This window comes from Nerophis ophidion, linkage group LG17 (genome assembly GCF_033978795.1).
Source record: "Nerophis ophidion isolate RoL-2023_Sa linkage group LG17, RoL_Noph_v1.0, whole genome shotgun sequence".
In the NCBI taxonomy this organism is placed as follows: Eukaryota; Metazoa; Chordata; class Actinopteri; order Syngnathiformes; family Syngnathidae; genus Nerophis; species Nerophis ophidion.
The window spans coordinates 31,874,470-31,897,305 of NC_084627.1; the positions used below are offsets into that span (position 1 = coordinate 31,874,470).

A 22,836-nucleotide genomic window follows, 5' to 3' on the forward strand; every position below is an offset into this window, starting at 1 on the left:
ATTCCTTTCAGTCCTAAGTCACCGTGTTTATTTAAAAATCCAGGAGAGAACTGCACCGTCAACATTGATGAGTGTGATTCTGAGCCCTGCCAGAATGGAGCCACTTGTCACGATCAAGACAACAGTTTCGCATGTACCTGTCCTGTTGGATTTTCAGGTGACAGTTTAGCCAACTTTCAAATGTAATTTGTCGTGTGATGGCCATTAGATGATTCGAATAAAAACTGATTCAGAATGCCTCCAGCAGAGTTCATACAGTGCTTGCAAAACAAGCTAGCATAATTCTGATTGGATAAAAGCTCCGACGTACAAACAGGAACACTGGAGCTTAATATGACATAAAGAGAATATGATTTATAATTGTATATATTTAGGTGAAGTAAATCAAATTAAATGAACTTTTCTCAATTTATGATCATGATTTATGTTAGTCCAGCAGAGAAGTCCTTGAAGGACCTGACCGCCCACCAATGGGTTTACATAAATGTAGCTTTAGACGGTGTGAGCCTTGTTACGGGTTCAGCGATTAGGCTAAAATTCAGAATAAAGAGTTTATAAAAATTATTGAAGTCAAGAAACCTTTGAAGCTGCTTCTTGGTTGTATGAGTGGGCCACCCGATCTTATTTTGATCGGTTTTCATTTCATCCTCCACTAGAAACCCAAAAATGAAACAGATGTGCAGTAACAAGAACACTTCCCGACCTTAACAAAAAGCCTATTATGGAAGGGCCTCTGCAAGACTAACCACATGTGCTGGATGTGCCTCTCCAATATGCGGGGGTATTAGTGAGACCAAAGGACATGACGAGGTACTCAAAGTGTCCGAGAGGGGTTTGGAAGGCAGTCTGCCACTCAACTCCCTTTCAAATCTGGAAAAGTCTGGTTAACTTTTGTAAAAAAAAATCTTATCTAATAAACATATTGAATATTTATTTTTAACAGTGATGTTGTTGTGGGCGTGATAATCTATACTCGGGTGAACAGATTTGTTTATATTCTAGATTTTAAAAAATGTCTGCAAATTACGGCTGAAGCGAGCCGGAAGAAAAATACTCCTATAATACACTCCTTCTGATAAGACAGCTCGTAAGGTATAAAGATGGTAAGATGGTGCCCGGTACGAGACCAATACAATGTTGAGGTGGAAGTAAGCAAGCCCTATTTTTGCTAAAAAAAAAATCCCCCGAAGATCATAATAGGAGGACGGAACGTAGTGAAATAGCAATCTCTTCTGGTGTGGCAATGCGAGATGATGTGGCCAGAAACGCAGATATGAAGCAGTGTGAATGAAAAAACATATTCAATTAATATAGGGATTATGTTTACTTAGCCGCGTAAGCCCTAGAACTAAGGGTGCAGATAGAGAGGAAATCACAAAAAAGTATGGTCTCATGATGATTACTGGACAAGTGGAGGGAACCATTGTTCATATGAAATTTAACACTAGCGTTGTGACGCACATCCATAGGACGAACTACCTTATAAAATGGTGATTCAGCAGGAATAGCAATTTTTGACAAAAGTGGAGTTAATAAAGCAATTGTCTAATCGAGAGTCTATTGGTGTAGTGATCTGAGTGTCTGTATTGGACCAATGCCCTACGGCACGTCAGCAAGGCCCCAAGGGCATTGAACCCTGGTAGAAGCGTCTGAAATTAGAGGTAGAACAGTATGGGAGGGGTGGCTGTCTGGATTTAGCAGATGCAGCATAGGAAGAGCAGACGGTTAACCCCTGATTCCACTCGGCCGCAGACAAAGCTGAGACTCCCCCTGTCAAGTGAAAAATGACAAAGGCCACCCGGTAAAGCAAAATGCGAAAGGCAGCTGCTTGGAACTCAAAGGGGCGAACGTCACCACAGTCTCCAGAAAATGGATATTCCCTAGACAAAAATAACAAACTCTTGGTACAAGGAGGTCAGGAGAAGAGTCCATCTGTGTCTCGTGCAGGAAAACATGGAAAAAAAAGCGACGTCTCTCAGCCACACACCCTCAGCTGATGAAGGGTGGAAGCGTTCAGCATCAAGTACATCCAGTTGTCCAGACTCCATCCGGAGCAAGGGCTACAGGGAGAGAGAAAAAGAAACAGACCAGAAGACAAGCGCAAAGTGAATAAAAGTGGGGCATAAAGAGAGAATTTAACAAAATACCTACTTTCAATTGTAGTACAAAGAACTTTTTGTTTGCTAATCATTAATGACCAATAATCAATTTGAACTTTATACCCAACATAAATATGTTCTATGTTTATTATCAAAGACTCAAATGGAAGAAGAGTTGCCTAGGGATGGGCACCGAGCGACAATGGAAACAGAGTCTTACATTACGATTCTCCCGGAACCATCTATTATCAATTCCTATTTCCGTGGCTTAGTCCACCGACCGGAAGAATTAGCTGCCACAGAATGGCACATAAACTTTGTAGAGTTACTGCCCTGAGTCAATAATTTTCAATTGCGGCATATAAATCACATTTCTTACAAGTACAATCATCACTGAAGGACTGTAAAAAGAGACTAAATATGATACTAACAGAGGAAGCGTGAGTTGGGCAGGAATACAAAAAATCTAAGCTAGCCGTTGGAATAGCTTATAAAAACACAATGAATGAGTGCTTAGTTAAAGTTTAAGAAGTGTAGATGAAAGCACATTACAGTAGAAACTGGTAAGAAGCTAACAACAATAATTTAGCAAGTGGAATAATATGAGTCTAGGGAGAGTAAATAGAACAACATCTGCTGCACTGTTCTGTTGCTGATTTGCTACTGGTTAGCGACCACTGGCAGGCATACGTTAGAAGAAGACGGTTGTGTTGATACCAAAAGGCATGGTTGTAACTCTAAATTCTGGGCCCCCATACACAAGACTTGTAAAGGATCCTCCATCATTTATGAATGATTGCATCGAAATCAGCAGCATAAAACCCTGATGCATCGAAATCAGCAGCATAAAACCCTGATCGAAACATCAACAGGATATGTTTAAATGTTTTTTTTAGGTTTTCAAATACACAGTGAAACTTTTGGCAAAGTGTACTGGAAAGGAACTTCATTTAATTTATATTCAAGTTCAAGCGATATTAATTATATTCAACATGAGGTATTTTCAAAGATTCAACATCAAAATCAAATCGTGCTCTTTCAGTTTCCTAGTTTTTGTTCAAAATAAAGTTTTTGGCCCAACTTCAGATCCATAGATAGTAGAGTATATTGATATTATTGTGCCACTGATCACATACATGTCTTCCCTTTAGGTTTTCTTTGTGAAGTGAATATAGATGAATGTGAAAGCCAACCATGTCAGAATAGTGGTTGGTGTGAAGATGACACTGCTTCCTACATCTGTCACTGTCCTGAGGCAAAGGCGGGTCATCTTCCATGGGGAGGCAATGACTGCAGCGTCAAGCTCTACGGTTGTTTCCACCACGAATGCCAAAATGGAGCCACCTGCTCCCCATGGTTTGATGGTGTAGGACATGGCCACACTTGCTTGTGCTCTCCGGGCTTTTATGATGAGCAGTGTTCGACGCAAACCACGTTCTCTTTCTCGTCTCCTGGATTTATTCCAGTTGCGGTTCCTCAAAAGAAGATCCAGATGGTTGAAGATGGTAGTGATTTTGGTTTTGCAATACAGTTGCGCTTTCAGACAACTTTACCAGATATGTTGATCATCTATAGAGGAGATGTGGACAACTTCATCCTACTAGAGATTGTGAATGGTTTGTTTCAAGCAAAAGCCTTTTCTGATGGCTCCGAAAAGAAAATGACCTTTTCTGCCTTTGTCAGCGATGGAGATTGGAGAGATGTTCATGTGTTTGAGAACAACAAAGGTCTACGTTTGACTCTGAAAGGACATGGCTGTAACAACGATGTGTGCCAAGCTCAAGATGAATCACCTTTCCAGACTTTGGAAAGCCTTCTTCATGTATATGTAGGTGGAGCACCAGAGGAAATGTTACAGAACTCCAGGAGTGAAAAAAATTTCATCGGATGCATGGAAGACCTGATCATTGACTCTGAAGCTGTTCTTCCCCAAACATTTCAAGAGAATCAAGGCCAATATTTGGGATGTAGCAAAACTGAGTGGTGTAAAGCAGACCCCTGTTATGGACGTGGACGCTGTGTCGACCTGTGGACCACCTACCACTGTGACTGCTACCGTCCGTTTTACAGTGAAAGCTGCAGGGAAGGTAACAACGCGTGCACTTCATATCCTTTCAGAAAGCTAATTGACAACAGGTGGGTTGTAACAGTACATAGATTCAGAAATATATTTTTTTGTAAATCGTCACGGTCAATGGAGCACTGATTCTACAATTCATCGTAGCAACTGGTGACAAAAAAGGTTGTCTTTTTTTAAGTACCTGAAACTGAAAGTTGTTAATGCGTGTTTCCATCCATCCATTTTCTAACGCTTGTCCCGTTTGGTGCTGGAGCCTATCTCAGCTGCATTCGGGTGGAAGGCGGGGTACACCTTGGACAAGTCCCCTACTCATCGCAGGGCCAACACAGATAGACAGACAACATTCACACTCACATTCACACACTAGGGACCATTTGGTGTTGCCAATCAGCCTATTCCCAGGTGCATGTCTTTAGATGTGGGAAGAAGCCACGCAGTCACAGAGAGAACATGCAAACTCCACACAGAAAGATCCCGAGCCCGGGATTGAACTCAGGATTACTCAGGACCTCCGTATTGTGAGGCACATGCACTAACCCCTGTTCCACCGTGCTGCCCTAATGCGTGTTTATGTTTTTAAAGAAAAATAATACAATAAATTAATATTGGACTGAAAGTGAGAGATAATTATTGCCACTGTTGATGTGGAAGTTTGAATCAGTAGTTTATTGACTTAACATTTTCTATTAGCATAGCAGGTACAAAAGTGAATGATTGATAGGAAATAAAATCTTATGATAATTCAGATGCAATCCCACAAGTAAAAAAACACACACTGCATATGAAAATTGTATTTAATTATATCAATATAATAATAATTATAAAGTCAATGCAAATACAAAGTAAATATTATGAAGTTGTATTTCTCACAAGGCACTTTCTGTTAAAACAATTTGCTTACCCTTCTTATGAACAAGAAAACATAGTGAACCTTTTTGAGCTAATTTTGCTTATTGTAAAATATTGTGTACTAAAATTTGACACATACTTCTTGAAATTCAAAAAAATTGCCATTAAAAATCTTGTTGCAGATTATTTTACTTATTGTAGGTAACATAGTGTAGCTCATATAACAATTATAAATCTACTTATTTTGAATAAATGAAAAATGTAAGTATGACTAAAAAATATGACATATCTGACACAGGTTTAAATTCGTATTCATTTTCTTTTTATTTTTTGGGGGGGGATTGGGGGGGGTGACTAGAAAGATATTTCTTTCTTACATGTTCTTGCAATATTAATAATTGAAGTAATCGTCCAGAAAACCAGCGTCCTCCGTGTTCTACATTTTTGTATTAGTTTTGGGGGACCCTGTGGTTCTCAGTGGGGTATACCTCATATTTTTTGTTTAATAATGTAAAAACTAAATAATGCATGTTTCTCTTTTTATTTATTCACTTTTTAATTAAAAAAAACTATCATAAAATCCATGTTTTTTGCTTATTGAGATAGGCTCTAGCACCCCCTGGTGAATAAGCGGTAGAAAATGGAAGGATGGATGGACTAGTGAAGTGAAGTGAAGTACATTTATATAGCGCTTTTTCTATAGTGACTCAAAGCACTTTACATAGTGAAACCCAATATCTAATTTTTACACATAAACCAGTGTGGGTGGCACTGGGAGCAGGTGGGTAAAGTGTCTTGCCCAAGGACACAACGGCAGTGACTAGAATGGCGGAAGCGGGGATCGAACCTGCAACCCTCAAGTTGCTGGCATGGCCACTCTACCAACCGAACTATACCGCCACTAATAATATAATTTTTTTCTTATCTGTCTTTAATAATAATATTAGTATTTCTACCTTACCATGACCTCAACATCCTCTCCCGGTATCAATCCTCAGTAATTTATTTTTGTTACTACTGAAGTAACAGGTACTTCATGTCTGACAGATTGCAAGATGGAGGAGACTAGACATTATAGTAAGTTACCATGGTAACTTAATTTAGAAGTAAGTTTTACTTACCTCTGAAACGAAAAAAAAATTTAATTGAAAAAAAATTATTCCCCTAAGTTCAGTGTTCATATACTCATATACCCTAGACTACAAACTGCAACTAAATAATAAACTTGACCACATATACGTTAGTAATAATTCACACTCTTTAAACTCTTACTGTAGCATCCTTGCACTTTACCAAAAAAATTACCTTGTTGCGGACATTTTCAACCCACAGCTTGTTTTAAATTTGCGCTGTTGATAAAAAATATTATTAGCTATTACCGTAATTTGTTGTTCACCGAAAACACAAAGCTAAGCTATTGATGGCTGTGTTCATATATCTCAACATATACTAACCCACATTGTGTTAGTGTACAACAACTCAATTACCGTATTTTTCTGACTATAAGTCGCAGTTTTTTTCATAGTTTGGCCGGGGGTGCGACATATACTCCGGAGCTACTTATGTGTGAAATTATTAACACATTACCAAAAAATATCAAATAATATTATTTGTCTCATTCGCGGAAGAGACAAAGAAAATGTCAGCAATCGTCAAACACACGTCAGCAATCGTCACACACATGTCAGCCAATAAGAATTCGGCGGGGAAGGGTCATGGCAGAAGTGCATTGTGGGTCATGGAATGCTAACAGCTATATGCTACTGCCGTAGCTATTAAAATGGATAATTTCATCCTTGGCGGTATCTTATAAAAACTGAGAAGGGCTGAACAAAAATGGCACCGAAAAGGATATCATGTACTGCAGATTACAAGCTGGACGTAGTGAAATATGCAGCAGAAAACGACAAAAGGAAGCGGCGCATACCTTTGGAGTTGGCACAGCGACATCCAGGAAGAAGATTTCATGGGATTTAGTGATTAGGAGTGACAGATTGTTTGGTAAATGTATAGCATGTTCTGTATGTTATAGTTATTTGAATGACTCTTACCATAATATGTTACGTTAACATACCAGGCACCTTCTCAGTTGGTTATTTATACGTCATATAACATACACTTATTCAGCCTATTGTTCACTATTCTTTATTTATTTAAAATTGCCTTTCAAATGTCTATTCTTGGTGTTGGATTTTATCAAACAAATTTCCCCCAAAAACGCGACTTATACTCCAGTGCGACATATATGTTTTATTCCTTCTTTATTATGCATTTTCGGCCGGTGCGACGTATACTCCGGAGCGATTTATAATCCGAAAAATACGGTATGTATTATTCCTTTCATCTGTATATATGCAGCCCACTGCGGAAAAAAATCTATTGGAGAATTGACCTGACAGCACTTCATTGTTTCATGTAAAAAATCATGAAACACATAAGCTAAGCAGTTTTAGGTTTTGTATTTCGATCCATTGCTCTGCCCAAAATGAAAGAAACCGTGACTTTAAATCCAAAATAAACATTATAGTGTACTGTTACACCCCCACAAGCATTCTATACATATTTTTTTTTGCACTCAGCTCTAACAGAGGAATTTGTATATGTTGTTGTCTTTATAACATTGTTGCTATTTTCAAACTGCTCATACTTCTTGACAGAATTGCAGTCGTGGACATACGGTCACGAGGACAGTTGGAGTTATAGCTCATATAAAATTGGCAGGAGCCATGGCAGGAACTTTCAAGTGTCCTTTTTCTTGAGGTCCCTAAAGCTTGAAGGACTAATCTTTCAGCTGAGAACCCCATCAGGAGAAGTATACTTCTCAGTTTATTTAAATATGGGCAGGCTTTTGATCAGCTCTCTACCTGACGGCGCCCCACTCACCGCTCCCATATTTTTGGCGAGTGGCGAGAAGCATTTCCTTCTGGTGGAGATCCAGCAAAGACAAGTGGTCTTTGAGCATGCAAGTCTTCGTTACAGCATAGGGGCCATACCTGAGGTGGTTATTAACGAAGGGGATCAGGCTTACCTGGGTGGACTTCCTGAACACTGGGACTCTAACCCTTGGGGCGGACATTACAAAGGCTGCCTACAGGACGTCCGTTTGGATTCAGTACATTTGGAGTTGGACGCATGGAGCAACGATGATGAAAAGGAAATGTATTCATCAAGTGGTGCTGAAAATGTAAAGAGAGGATGCATCAGTGACGATACTTGCAAGGTGGGTTTTTCATGTTTTACTTCCCAAGAATAATATTGTTTCACTTGATGCTTGATTGCCAGATTTGATATGCCTCACCCTCATCTACAGAATTGGAGCCCATTTCCCCGCACAGATGGGGTGAATAAAGGAATGAAAAACTATTATTTTGATCACCTAATTGTATATTTCTATCGTCCGCGTGATGATTACTTCCAAACCGACATGGTTAAGAATATGAGCAAAACATAAATTCAAAAGTATCACCATTTCCTGACTTCCCTGCTCTTCCATCTCCTCTTCCATATACACCCAGCTTGTGTTTCCTCAGCAGCATTTCCCCAAGCATCTGGAAGCAAAAATTCATAGTAGAGGACACAAAATAAAATACTGCTTATACTACTTACTTTCTATTTTTATTTTTTCCTCATGTTCTGACTCAGTCTTTCTCCCTTCAAGGATGCTCTTGAGTTTCGGGGACTAATTTGGCTTGAGTGTTTTAATTTTCTTCTGTTCGTTCTTTGACCAAGACCCTTCTTCTTTAAAGTCAGAATCAATGAGAAATCGTTGCAAATTACCGCATTTTTTTGGAGTATAAGTCGCTTCGGAGTATAAGCCGCACCTGCTGAAAATGCACAATAAAGAAGAAAAAAAACATATATAAGTCGCACTGGAGTATAAGTCGCATTTTTTGGGGAAATTTATTTGATTAATCCCAACACCAAGAATAGACATTTGAAAGGCAATTTAAAATAAATAAAGAATAGTGAACAGGCTGAAAAAGTGTACGTCATATGACTCATAAATAACCAACTGAGAAGGTGCCTGGTATGTTAACGTAACATACTATTGTAAGAGTCATTCAAATAACTATAACATATAGAACATGCTATACGTTTACCAAACAATCTGTCACTCCGGATCGCTAAATCCGATGAAATCTTATACGTGTAGTTTCTTACGTGAATTAGCTAAATACTATTATTTGATATTTTACGGTAATGTGTTAATAATTTCACACATAAGTCGCTCCTGAGTATAAGTCGCACCCCCGGCCAAACTATGAAAAAAATCTGCGACTTATAGTCCGAAAAATACGGTACGCCCCTCTCACTCGGTCCGTCCCATTTTGGGTTAGTCAACTTAAAGGAGAACATTATCACCAGACCTATGTAAGCGTCAATATATACCTTGATGTTGCAGAAAAAAGACCATATATTTTTTTAACCGATTTCCGAACTCTAAATGGGTGAATTTTGCCGAATTAAATGCCTTTCTATTATTTGCTCTCGGAGCGATGACGTCACAACATGACGTCACCTAGGTAGTCAACCGCCATTTTCTCAAACACATTATAAACATCGAGTCAAATCAGCTCTGTTATTTTCCGTTTTTTTGACTGTTTTCCATACCTTGGAGACATCATGCCTCGTCGGCGTGTTGTCGGAGGGAGTAACAACACGATCAGGGACGGATTCAAGTTGATTTACGTAGAATGTGCATCGATTAGCACGGCATGCTAATCGATGCTAACATGCTATTTAGGCTAGCTGTATGTACATTTGTAGCTATATTTGCATCCAGCCTTTCTCTCCACCCACATTTAATGCCAAACAAACACTTACCAATCGACGGATTTAAGTTGCTCCAGTGTCACAAGATGCGAAAGTCCCGATCGTTTGGTCTGCACATTTTACCGGCGATGCTAAGGCAGACATGGCACAGAGATGTATGGATATCCTGCAAATGCATTTCCAACAAAAAAAAAAGTCAACAAAATCACAAAGGTGAGTTTTGTTGATGTTATTGACTTATGTGCAAATCAGACATATTTGGTCGTGTTCACTTTATCCTTTAACAAACTTTTAATTGATCATTTAAGGCCCTGTTGCCCCGTTTGAGCTTATGTATTTTTTACGTGCTGCAAATTATGCACATTTCTCTTATTTGTATTGTCCTATCCAGCCTGTGCACATGCCCCACCTTGCGTAAATTAGGCAAAAGTGCTTAAGTCTGGGATAAAGGCGAGCTCGTTACCAATGAGGCAGACTTTGCCAGGACGCCTTTTTTGGAAGTGTGTAAAAAGCAAGGACAATGGAGTTTTATTAACACTTGTGAATGTCATTAAAATTAATGAAAAAGACAACGTTTTCAATTTTCAAAGATCATATCAATACAGGCAGTGTTGTCACGTTAACGTGTGTTGTCATGGTGATGTAGTCTGTGTATGCACTATGCACGCGCAACAGCGTCTTCCCCCGGCCGGATTTAACTTTTTTGATGAAACTTTATTTACAAACCCTGTTTCCATATGAGGTGGGAAATTGTGTTAGATGTAAATATAACGGAATACATCCATCCATCCATTTCTACCGCTTAATCCCTTTTGGGGTCGCGGGGGGCGCTGGCGCCCATCTCAGCTACAATTGGGCAAGAGGCGGGGTACACCCTGGACAAATCGCCACCTCATCGCAGGGCCAACACAGATAGACAGACAACATTCACACTCATATTCACACACTAGTGCCAATTTAGTGTTGCCAATCAACCTATTCCCAGGTGCATGTTTTTGGAAGTGGGAAGCAGCCGGAGAACCCGGAGGGAACCCACGCATTCACGGGGAGGACATGTAAACTCCACACAGAAAGATCCCAAGCCTGGGGTTGAACCCAAGACTGCAGGACCTTCGTATTGTGAGGCAGACGCACTAACCCCTCTGCCACCTAACGGAATACAATGATTTGCAAATCATTTTCAACCCATATTCAGTTGAATATGCTACAAAGACAACATATTTGATGTTCAAACTGATAAAGATTTTTTTTTTTGCAAATGATCATTAACTTTAGAATTTGATGCCAGCAACATGAGACAAAGAAGTTGGGAAAGGTGGCAACACATACTGATAAAGTTTAAGGAATGCTCATCAAACACTTATTTGGAACATCCCAAAGGTGTGCAGGCTAATTGGGAACAGGTGGGTGCCATGATTGGGTATAAAAACAGCTTCCCAAAAAATGCTGAGTCTTTCACAAGAAAGGATGGGGCGAAGTACACCCCTTTGTCCACAACTGCGTGAGCAAATAGTCAAACAGTTTAAGAACAATGTTTCTCAAAGTGCAATTGCAAGAAATTTAGGGATTTCAACATCTACGATCCATAATATCATCAAAAGGTTCAGAGAATCTGGAGAAATCACTCCACGTAAGCAGCATGGCCGGAAACCAACATTAAATGACCGTGACCTTCGATCCCTCAGATGGCATTGTATCAAAAACCGACATCAATCTCTAAAAGGCTCAGGAACACTTCAGAAGACCACTGTCACTAAACACAGTTTGTCGCTACATCTGTAAATGCAAGTTAAAGCTCTAATATGCAAAGCGAAAGCCATTTATCAACAACATCCAGAAACGCCACCGGCTTCTCTGGGCCCGAGATCATCTAAGATGGACTGATGCAAAGTGGAAAAGTGTTCTGTGGTCTGATGAGTCCACATTTCAAATTGTTTTTGGAAATATTCGACATTGTGTCATCCGGACCAAAGGGGAAGCGAACCATCCAGACTGTTATCGACCAAAGTTCAAAAGCCAGCATCTGTGATGGTATGAGGGTGCATTAGTGCCCAAGGCATGGGTAACTTACACATCTGTGAAGGCACCATTAATGCTGAAAGGTACATACAGTTTTTGGAACAACATATGCTGCCATCTAGCGCCGTCTTTTTCATGGACGCCCCTGCTTATTTCAGCAAGAGAATGCCAAGCCACATTCAGCACTTGTTACAACAGTGTGGCTTCGTAAAAAAAGAGTGCAGGTACTTTCCTGGCCCACCTGCATCCATACCTGTCTCCCATCAAAAATGTGTGGCGCATTATGAAGCGTAAAATACGACTGTTGAACGACCGAAGCTCTACATAAAACAATAATGGGAAAGAATTCCACTTTCAAAGCTTCAACAATTAGTTTCATCAGTTCCTTAACGTTATTCAGTGTTGTTAAAAGAAAAGGTGATGTAACACAGTGATGAACACGCCCTTTCCCAACTACTTTGGCGCGTGTTGCAGCCATGATTTTCTAAGTTAAGTATTATTTGCAAAAAAAAAATAAAGTTTATGAGTTCGAACATCAAATATCTTGTCTTTGTAGTGCATTCAATTGAATATGGGTTGAAAAGGATTTGCAAATCAATGTATTCCATTTATATTTACATCTAACACAATTTCCCAACTCATATGGAAACGGGGTTTGTATTTGTTATTATAAAGGTCCTGGTGCTGTTTGGGATGTTAAAAGTTGTGTTTCATATGAATGTTAGTGAAGTCGTGATTCGCCAGGATGGGCTTGGACAGCTGTTTGTGTGTGTGCTTGTAAGGGGGAGTTTGGCAGCTGAAAGTTTTATGTCTAAACTGTCCAACTTTTTAAAAAATATATTGGTAAACCATTATATTATATTTGTATTTTCTATTAAATAGTCACAATGATCGCGGTCCAGATAAAATCGCTGCATAACATTGGATGTCCGTTAGTACCAGGATCAAATCCAAACTTCAAGTGCAATATAAGGTTTGGGATTTATTCCAGCCTCAGAACAAAAGTACTTAAGTGGATCAGAGAATACTCGGAAGGCCAGTTATGACAGGAACGTACACATTTAAGGGTTGCTCCACCCAGAGTGTGCATCTTGGAGGAAGGCTTGCACCGACAGACTTAAGTTGAGGGGTAGAATGCTGTGTGGCTAGTGTCCACACAATTGAGAGGCTTTTTACACTTGAACACAGGGAAAATACAAAAAATGACATCCTGTCATTTTTAAATAATGATTTCTTTGTCATTTGTTTTTCTCAACAGATGAACCCCTGTCAAAACGGAGGAGAATGCACGGTCACGTTCAATGACTTCACGTGTTCTTGTCCGAAGGAGTACACTGGAGTTACTTGTGAAACTCGAGTTTGGTGTGTCAGTGATCCTTGTTTAGATGGAAGCCAGTGTGTGGATCTCTCTGATGGGTATGAATGTAAGTAGAAGCATTTGTTTCCAATAATGTCCATGTAAACATGTCAAGTACTTCATAATGAGGGCAGAAAGCTTCTTAGGGCCGTTAGGAAACATTCAAAACTGGAGTAAAGTGATCACATTACAGTCATCTAACTTGGCAATGTTGTGCGCATGTTAGTGGTGTAACGGTACGTGTATTTGTTTTGAACCGTTTCGGTACGGGGGGTTCGGTTTGGTGCGGAGGTGTACCGAACATGTTTACATACGGACATATTAAGTAGCGTAAACAATACTCAAAATGCTGGACATTTGAGGCATGTCCTCTTTTGCGGAGCTGTCAGGGCAGAGTTTCTTAAATGCCTCATATGTCCGGTATTTTGAGTTATGGTTGCGTGTATTAACAATGTACGTTCAGGGTTAAGAAGGGGTTAAAAACAAAACAAATTGTGCGCGCAGCAGCAGCATTCGCGATGGAGGGGCAGAGAGCGAGAGAGTTATGATAAACGCGTATGCGTCGCCAGGCTCTGCTTTTTATCCATTGATTTATCAGATTTAATTTTTTATTATCTATAGCAGGGGTGTCAAAAGTGTGCCCCAGAGACCATTTGTGGCCCACAACTAATGCTATAAAGGCCGACAGCACATTCTAAAAATACTATTAAAATACACAAAAACATAACAAAAGTGAAATAAAAAAGCTTGAAGGTTAAATGTAATTTAGAAAAAGTTGCAACGTTGACTAATAAAACAAAGTTCTTTTTTTTTCTTTCAAACTGTCATTGCTCAGAACATAATATTGAATCAAGATCAATGTTATTATGAATTATTGACCAAGGTTCCGATTACTTCACATCAAATATTCCACCAAGAAAAACATTTTGGGTGGAAGATTTTGCAAATTTGGTAAATAAATAACCCCAAAAATTTATATTTTGTTGTTTTCTTACTGTACCGAAAATTAACCGAACCGTGACCTCTAAACTGAAGTACGTACCGAGCCGAAATTTTTGTGTACTGTTACACCCCTAGTGCATGTACATGTGTAATCCTGCTTTGGCCCGATTGTGTCAGAAAAGGCGAGCGCAAATCAAAACAATCACATCAGCCAAATGTGCCATACTTTGGATATTAAATGGGCCCAATCACACTTTGAGGCTCTTTAAAGCTTGTGTGCTACCTGAAACTCTACAAGTTTTAATCTGAATGTGTTCTGTTTTTTTACTGTAAGTATTAGAGGCAATGGAAAATGCATGTGTGTGTGTGTGTGTGTGTGTGTGTGTGCGTGCGTGCGTGCGTGCGTGTGTGTTTCTGAGAGAGAGTGCGAGAGAGAGCACACAAGCGAGTCCCTATGACAGCGTGTTGTTTCCCCCCGAAAATTGGGTTTTATCTCAGGTTTGGTATTTGGAATGAAATGAATATGCAGACTTAAATCATTGAGATCGCCAAACACATGTGAAAACAGCTGAGTAAACTCTATCAGTGAACACACACTCTCACAGCTCAGCACACTGATTTGAAATAAATAATAAAGAAACAGAGATTTTCTCTTAAAATTTTAACTGAGTTACTATTACTTTATTCTGATGGTAGGGTAATCAACGATAAATGGGATGCCCTTAAAATCTGAAATAGACCCAAAAGGTGGTATAGCTCGGTTGGTAGATTGGCCGTGCCAGCAACTTCAGGGTTCCAGGTTCGATCCCCGCTTCGGCCATCCTAGTCACTGCCATTGTGTCTTTGGGCAAGACACTTTACCTACCTGCTTCCAGTGCCACCCACACTGGTTTAAATGTAACTTAGATATTGGGTTTCACTATGTCAAGCGCTTTGAGTCACTACAGAAAATCGCTATATAAATATAATTCACTTCACTTCACAAAAGGGGTCCAACCTTAGCCATGCCCCTATTTGGACACATTTCGGAACTTGTGGTACTTTTAGGGATAAGCCCATTTTTGAATACCGTGGGACCTTTAGTGGGAATGTGGTTCTTTTGGTGGTAATTTGGGACCGTCAGTTATCATAGTAACTTCCTGAATCTGTGGACTATCTTGGATACAAGTTGATAGGCCCCAATCCCTTTAGCAACACTTCTCGTGAAAATTTTCCCCTAAAAGTCAGAGCCAATTTTATAAGTGCCCCAACTCGTCCAGGGAAGTTGTCTGTCCCTCAGGATTGTGTAAGTCTAGATTCAGGTGGTGGCCAACTGCTGGTTCTGTAAACAGTTGAAGCCAATTTGAACACCAGTACAACTTGAAACATCCCACATAAGCGTAAAGCGTAACCCACAACAAGACCACAAAGGTAAGCTCTGAGGCTTCCCTGAGGGGTTGGGAGAAGTATTGGGCTATTACCGTTCATTTGTGTAGCTCAGGAATTATATGTATATGGTGCTTTTCCTTAGGGACTCAAAGCGCTTTAAATAGTGTGGGATCTGAGCCGAGGATGTTGTTGTGGCTTGCGCAGCCCTTCGAGACACTTGTGATTAGGGGCTGTATAAATACACTATGATTGATAGTGAAAACCATTATCTAAATTACCAGTCTCGGTGGCACTGGGAGCAGGTGGGTAAAGTATCTTGCCCAAGGACACAACAGGGGTGATTGGATGCCGGAAGCGGGGATCTTACCTGGAACCCTCAAGTTGCTGGCACGGACTACCAACCGAGCTACGCCACGCAACAGAAATTGCAGACTGATTGGCACCTGCCTTCATTAAGTTCCCAAGACACACAATCACACTCATGGCCGTGAAGGTACTGACTTTTGGTGCTAAGCAGCTGATGTAACAGAGTTGAACAAGACAGATGCGCTATATCGACTTAGCCTTCTCACAGGGCAACTGACCTGTTCTGATGCTTGCTAGCAGGTTTGCATCATCATATTCTTCATCGTCCCAACATCTGTAAGGCCTGATATACCTCAGGGCTGACATTGTTTCAGTCATTCTGAAAATATTAGTATTGTTTTTAATAGAAATGTTAACACATATCTTCTCACAATAATAATAATTACTGATGTTCATTTTTTAGGTCTGCACAATGCCACGTTTGACAACAGTCCTGCACAATTCAGTTCTGGAGGTTCACTGACTGAACCTGTGTCTTCAATATACATAGAGTTAAGGACCCGTTCTGACAATGCAGTTCTCTTAAGGGCCTCCCGGGATTCTGACAAGCTAATGATTGGTCTGCTGGATTCCACTGTTTGGGTTGAGATTCACGTAGCCAACAGAGCCGAGACAGTGACCTTCACAGGAGAACGTAAAGTGGCTGATGGGAGGTGGCATCGAGTAAATGTGTCAATGACAACGGGAGATCAAAACGGTTCTCCCTGGATGATCACTGTGGATGGAATTATCGATGCCAGTAGCCTGCCGCAGATAACAGGGAGTTTACACTTTCTCAATGATAAAGGGGTTTTACTCACCATAGCAGAGAGCTTTACTGGCTGTTTGAGTGCAGTAAGGGTTGGAGGAGTATTTCTTCCTTTTGTCGATGTCTACGACACTCCACAGTTGTCTCAGTTCCACTTATTTGGGAAGCAAATAATTAAATTGGGTTGTAGTAGTGCACCTGTTTGTAATTCCAACCCTTGTCTAAATGGAGCAACTTGTAACGATATCTTTAATAAGTTTTATTGCGAATGTGACTTCGGTTGGGAGGGGGAACAATGCGACACGGATATTGACGATTGTGTATCTCAGCCTTGTTTTAATGGGAAGTGTAAGGACTACTTTGCTGGTTTTGAGTGTCTATGCCACCCTGGATATGCCGGCCCACTGTGTGAGGTGGACATGGATGAATGTGAGCACCATATTTGTGAACATGACGCCACCTGTAAAGACGGAACAAACATGTACACCTGTATATGCCCAAAGGGTTACAGTGGGCCACTATGCCAGTGAGTACACTTATACACTGTATAGTACATGTAATTGTGTCATGGTATCATTTATATGCTTAAAGTTGTTTTGCGGACAGTAAACCAGGAACAGGTTAATTAAAATAGACCTGATTGTTTCAACAGGTGGGACTACCCGCCACTACAGTGTGGTAAAGATGTGCTTTGTGCAAATGATGGAATTTGCAACGACGGGCTCTGGGGAGCTAACTGTACATGTATGCCAGGTTTCAAAGGCAAAAGGTATGTTTTCAAACTCCTTATTAGTAGATATACCACAGAATATCAAATATCCACAACAAGTTAAAATAATCCCTTGGATTCAATTTCCCAACAACTCAAATGTGTCTCCAGGAAGGCAGGTGTTCAGGAGGCATCTCGACTAAATGCAACTTCGATCTCAACTAGCTCCTCTCGATACAAAAGAGCAGAGGCTCTATTCTGAGCTCCTACCGAATGACTGAGGTCCTCAGTTTGTCGGTCAGTATTTGAAATGGCTGAAAAAACCGAGGCCTCAATTTAGAGATAGTGAGCCTTATCTTAGAAGTTTCACACACAGCTCTGAATCTGAAGGTCACAGCTTGATGAGAAAATCAGGACCACATCATGCAGAAATTGCAGGGACAAGATCATTAGGCCCCCAAACTGTACACCCTTTACATATTGGCTGCACAAAGAAATTAATTTCTTGAAAATCATTAACAGAACTGTTGTCAAAGTGCAGCCTTGGCCTCCACCAATGCTTGGAGTGAACATGACTAACTTACTGCTGGCAACAAGAACTAGTCTTCTGCTCCATGTGCACAGGGACCGAAAAGCACGTAGTAGCATGCAAAGAATATTGCACTCCCAGAGCACCTCCCACAGGGCATTGCAATAGACACGGTCAAATGCCTTTTCCAAGCCCACAAGCACATGTGGACCGGTTGGGCTAACTCCCGTGCCCCTTCCAGGACCTTTACAAGAGTTTAGAGCTGAGTAAATGTCAGGGATGAAACCACATGTAGTTGAGGTTGAGCGATCATACCCTTCTGTTCAGCACTCTGAAATCGACTTTCCCAGGAAGGTTAAGGAGTGTTATGTATCGTATTTTTAGGACTATAAGTCGCAATTTTTTTCATAGTTTGGCTGGGGGTGCGACATATACCCCGGAGCGTCTTATGTGTGAAATTATTAACACATTACCGTAAAATATCAAGAAATATTATTAATCTCATTCGCGTAAGAGACGAAGAAAATTTCATCAATCGGCAAAATCAAGTCATCAATCATCACACACATGTCAACCAATAAGAATTTGGCGGGGGAGGGTCATGGCAGAAGTTCATTGTGGGTCATGGAATGCTAACTGCTATATGCTATATGCTACTGCCGTAGCTATTAAAATGGATCATTTCATCGTTGGCGGTAACTTATAAAAAGTGTGAAGGGCTGAACAAAAATGGCACCGAAAAGGAAATCATGTACAGCAGGTTATAAGCTGGACGTAGTGAAATATGCAGCAGAAAACGACAAGAGGAAACGGCGCATACCTTTGGAGTTGGCAGAGTTGTTTAGAAGCGACATCGAGGAAGAAGATTTCATCTGATTTATCGATTAGCAGTGACAGATTGTTTGGTAAACGTATAGCATGTTCTACATGTTATAGTTATTTGAATGACTCTTACCATAATATGTTACATTAACATACCAGGCACCTTCGCAGTTGGTTATTTATGCGTCATATAACGTACACTTATTCAGCCTGTTGTTCAATTTTATTTATTTATTTTAAATTGCCTTTCAAATGTCTATTCTTGTTGTTTGATTTAATGCATTAAATTTCCCCCCAAAATGCGACTTATACTACAGTGCGATGTATATATGTTTTATTCCTTCTTTATTATGCATTTTCGGCCGGTACGACATATACTCCGGAGCGATTTATAATCCAAAAAATACGGTAGTTGAAAAACACCATCTCGTCATTCGTCTTGAAAAGCATGACACTGACCTGGCAGTTCAAAGATACTGTTCTCAGCTATCATGTGTCAAACATGACAGCCCCACAACATCAAGGGTCTTAAGGAATTCAGGGTGAAACTCAAGCAACCCCATGGCCTTGCCACTGAGGACTTTTTTGATTACCTTAACAACGTCACGGTAATGGACATGTCCACGTTTGAACCCTTAGACCAGGGGTCCCCAAACCAGCATCCAAAATCCGGCCAGCGGGAAGTCCCAAGTTAAAATAAAAAATTATATTATTTATTTTTTTTTTTTTAATCTGTCCTTTTTAATCCATTATACTGTTGTTACCTGTTGTGTCTCCTAGCTGCACAGGCAAATCATATTGATAACGTGACATCATCAGTGGCAAGTGTGCGCTCTTTATATATATATATATATATATATATATATATATATATATATATATATATATATATATATGTATACATATATATATATATATATATATATATATATATGTATACATATATATATATATATATATATATATATATATATATATATATATATATATATATATATATATATATATATATATATATATATATATATCCATCCATCCATTTTCTACCGCTTATTCCCTTTTGGGGTGGCGGGGGGCGCTGGCGCCTATCTCAGATATCCATCCATCCATTTCTATCGCTTATTCCCCAAAAGGGAATAAGCGGTAGAAAAATAAGCGGTATATTTATATATATATATATATATATATATATATATATATATATATATATATATATATATATATATTATAAAAACAGTACCACTTTTTATATTTTCCTTTGTTTGTTTTTTATTGTAGCAACATGGTGGTTAACGTTTTGGAGACTTGTGTATGCGTGTGCATATATATATATATATATATATATATATATACATACATTTATACATACATACGTATATATATATATATATATATATATATATATATATGGCCCGGGGGCCAAATTGTTTTAATCCAATGCGGCCCCTGAGTCAAAAAGTTTGGGGACCCCTGCCTTAGACTCTGCTCAGTTAAGGTCAAAATGGCATCTGTGCACACTGTAAACGGTGTGGACAGTAGGGCTTGCACGACGTTCTCGACCAGTCCCCGAGGATAGTCAAGCCAACGTCAACTCTTTACTAATAACCTTGTTCATAATTTTACCCATTATAAATAAAAACATGACTCGGGAATGTTTTGCAAAAATGTTATTTACCGACGACATCAAGGCATACGCAAGGTATTCTCGCACACCACAGTGAAAATGCCAACAACAAACCTTAAATCAGCTTTACCTTAACATTGAATCAACAACATCAATTTTACTTCTTTCCCCTAAATTCCACCATGTGTGTGTGTGTGTGTGTCTGCCAAGGCCCTCACATGTACAGCTGGCTTTCCACTCTATTGTGTCGACTTCTAAACGTCTCATCTCCAAGCTCTTTGAATAAAATAACAAGATTTCCATTTTCACCTAATGTTAGTACAAAGGTAGCAATTACTAGCCGGTTGATTTTCAGAATAAAACACTCCGTGTTTCATAATATACTACTTAACGATGTTAAAAGCAAAAAAAATGTGTAAAAAGACAACAAATACAAGCGACAGCTGTGTGGCAGGTACATTGAGCAGGCAGAAACTCGTGTCACAACCACAACGGAATGCAAATACACTCGATGGAAGTAATCCTGGTGTGGCTACTTCTCCCACATCACTGCAAAAGAAAATACTGTGTATTGCTAGAAATGTGATCAGCAAAAAAACATCATTGTGCCTCTCAAGGTTGACTTGACTAATAGTTTATAAAACCCTTAGTGAACAGGGCACTGCTTACCTTTTCCTCCGCCAGGTGGTCCCCTTGAGATAATGTGAAAACCTCGTCATTTGGGAGAAGCTTAGAGTTGCTGCTCCTCCACATTGAGAGGAGCCAGTTGAGGTTGTTCGGGTATCTGGCAAGGATGCTCCTCAGACATTTACCTGGGGAGTGTTTAGGGCGCGTCTGACCGATAGAAGGCCACGGGGAAGACCCAGGACACGGTGGCGAGGCTATGTCTCCCAACTGACCTGGGAATGCCTTGGGATTTCCCGAAAAGAGGTGGACAAAGAATTTTACAGCAGTAAAATAAAAACAAAAATCCCCCCTGTATCTTATTGTCAATCTCATATTAACAAAGACACTCACACATATTGTGACAACCTACCCAACACAGGGATTCAAGTCATACTGTTATGAATTACCGTATTTTTCGGATTATAAATCGTTCCGAAGTATACGTCGCACCTGCCGAAAATGTATAACTAAGAAGGAAAAAAACATATATACGTCGCACTGGAGTATAAGTCGCATTTTTGGGGGAAATGTATTTGATAAGACGACTTGTCCAGGGTGTACGCCGCCTTCCGCCCGATTGTAGCTGAGATAGGCGCCAGCGCCCCCCCGCGACCCCAAATGGGAATAAGCAGTAGAAGATGGATGGATATTAACAAAGACACTCACACACATTGTGACAACCTACCCCACACAGGGATTCAAGTCGTACTGTTATGAATTACCGTATTTTTCGGATTATAAATCGTTCCGGAGAATACGTCGCAGCTGCCGAAAATGCATAATAAAGAAGGAAAAAAACATATATACGTCGCACTGGAGTATAAGTCGCATTTTTGGGGGAAATATATTTGATAAGGCGACTTGTCCAGGGTGTACACCGCCTTCATGCCAATTGTAGCTGAGATAGGCGCCAGCGCCCCCCGTGACCTCAAAAGGGAATAAGCGGTAGAAAATGGATGGATGGATGGAAAATCCAACACCAAGAATATTCATCCATCCATCCATTTTCTACCGCTTATTCCCTTTGGGGTCGCGGGAAGTGCTGGTGCCTATCTCAGCTACAATCGGGCAGAAGGCGAAGTACACCCTGGACAAGTCGCCAACTCATCACAGGGCCAACACAGATAGACAGACAACATTCACACTCACATTCACACTAGGGCCAATTTTAGTGTTGCCAATCAACCTATCCCCAGGTGCATGTCTTTGGAGGTGGGAGGAAGCCGGGGAACCCACGCAGTCACGGGAGAACATGCGAACTCCACACAGAAGGACCTTTGTATTTATTGTGAGGCAAACACCCTAACCCATTTACCACCGTGCTACACCAAGAATATACATTTGAAAGTCAATTTAAAATAAATAAAGAAGAGTGAACAACAGGCGGAATAAGTGTATGTTATATGACGCATAAATAACCAACTTAGAAGGTGCCTGGTATGTTAACGTAACATATTATGGTAAGAGTCATTCAAATAACTATAACATATAGAACATGCTATACGTTTACCAAACAATCTGTCACTCCTAATCGATAAATCCCATGAAATCTTCTTGCTCGATGTCGCTTCTAAACAACTCTGCCAACTCCAAAGGTATGCGCCGCTTCCTCTTGTCGTTTTCTGCTGCATATTTCACTACGTCCAGCTTGTAATCTGCAGTACATGATTTCCTTTTAGGTGCCATTTTTGTTCAGCCCTTCTCAATTTTTACAAGTTACCGCCAACGATGAATTTTAATATACATTTTAATAGCTACGGCAGTAGCATATAGCAGTTAGCATTCCATGACCCACAATGCACTTCTGCCATGACCCTCCCCCACCGAATTCTTATCGGTTGACGTGTGTGTGACGATTGCTGACGTGTGTTTGACGATTGCTGAC

General features: G+C 40.1%; 1 protein-coding gene and 1 long non-coding RNA gene across 4 annotated transcripts in view; one reads left to right on the top strand and one right to left on the bottom strand.

Moving 5' to 3' along the window:
• The window catches only part of crb2a (crumbs cell polarity complex component 2a), a 67,131-nt gene that overhangs the window by 34,733 nt on the left and 9,562 nt on the right, over positions 1-22,836 (top strand). For 2 of the 3 annotated variants that reach the window (XM_061876757.1, XM_061876756.1), the window contains exons 6-11: positions 44-157; positions 3,251-4,186; positions 7,686-8,248; positions 13,079-13,244; positions 16,257-17,127; positions 17,254-17,370. In XM_061876757.1, the coding sequence (XP_061732741.1) occupies positions 44-157; positions 3,251-4,186; positions 7,686-8,248; positions 13,079-13,244; positions 16,257-17,127; positions 17,254-17,370 (2,767 nt within the window). Of the gene's footprint in view, positions 1-43; positions 158-3,250; positions 4,187-7,685; positions 8,249-13,078; positions 13,245-16,256; positions 17,128-17,253; positions 17,371-17,481; positions 17,608-22,836 lie in introns of all 3 variants that reach the window. The other variant, XR_009802448.1, reaches the window with a different exon arrangement.
• Positions 6-18,194, bottom strand: LOC133536321 (uncharacterized). Its single transcript, XR_009802449.1, has 6 exons — positions 16,654-18,194; positions 16,072-16,172; positions 9,853-9,967; positions 8,495-8,576; positions 8,057-8,204; positions 6-2,060 (listed from the first exon to the last, which is right to left on the bottom strand). It is a non-coding gene; the product is annotated as an uncharacterized LOC133536321 (long non-coding RNA).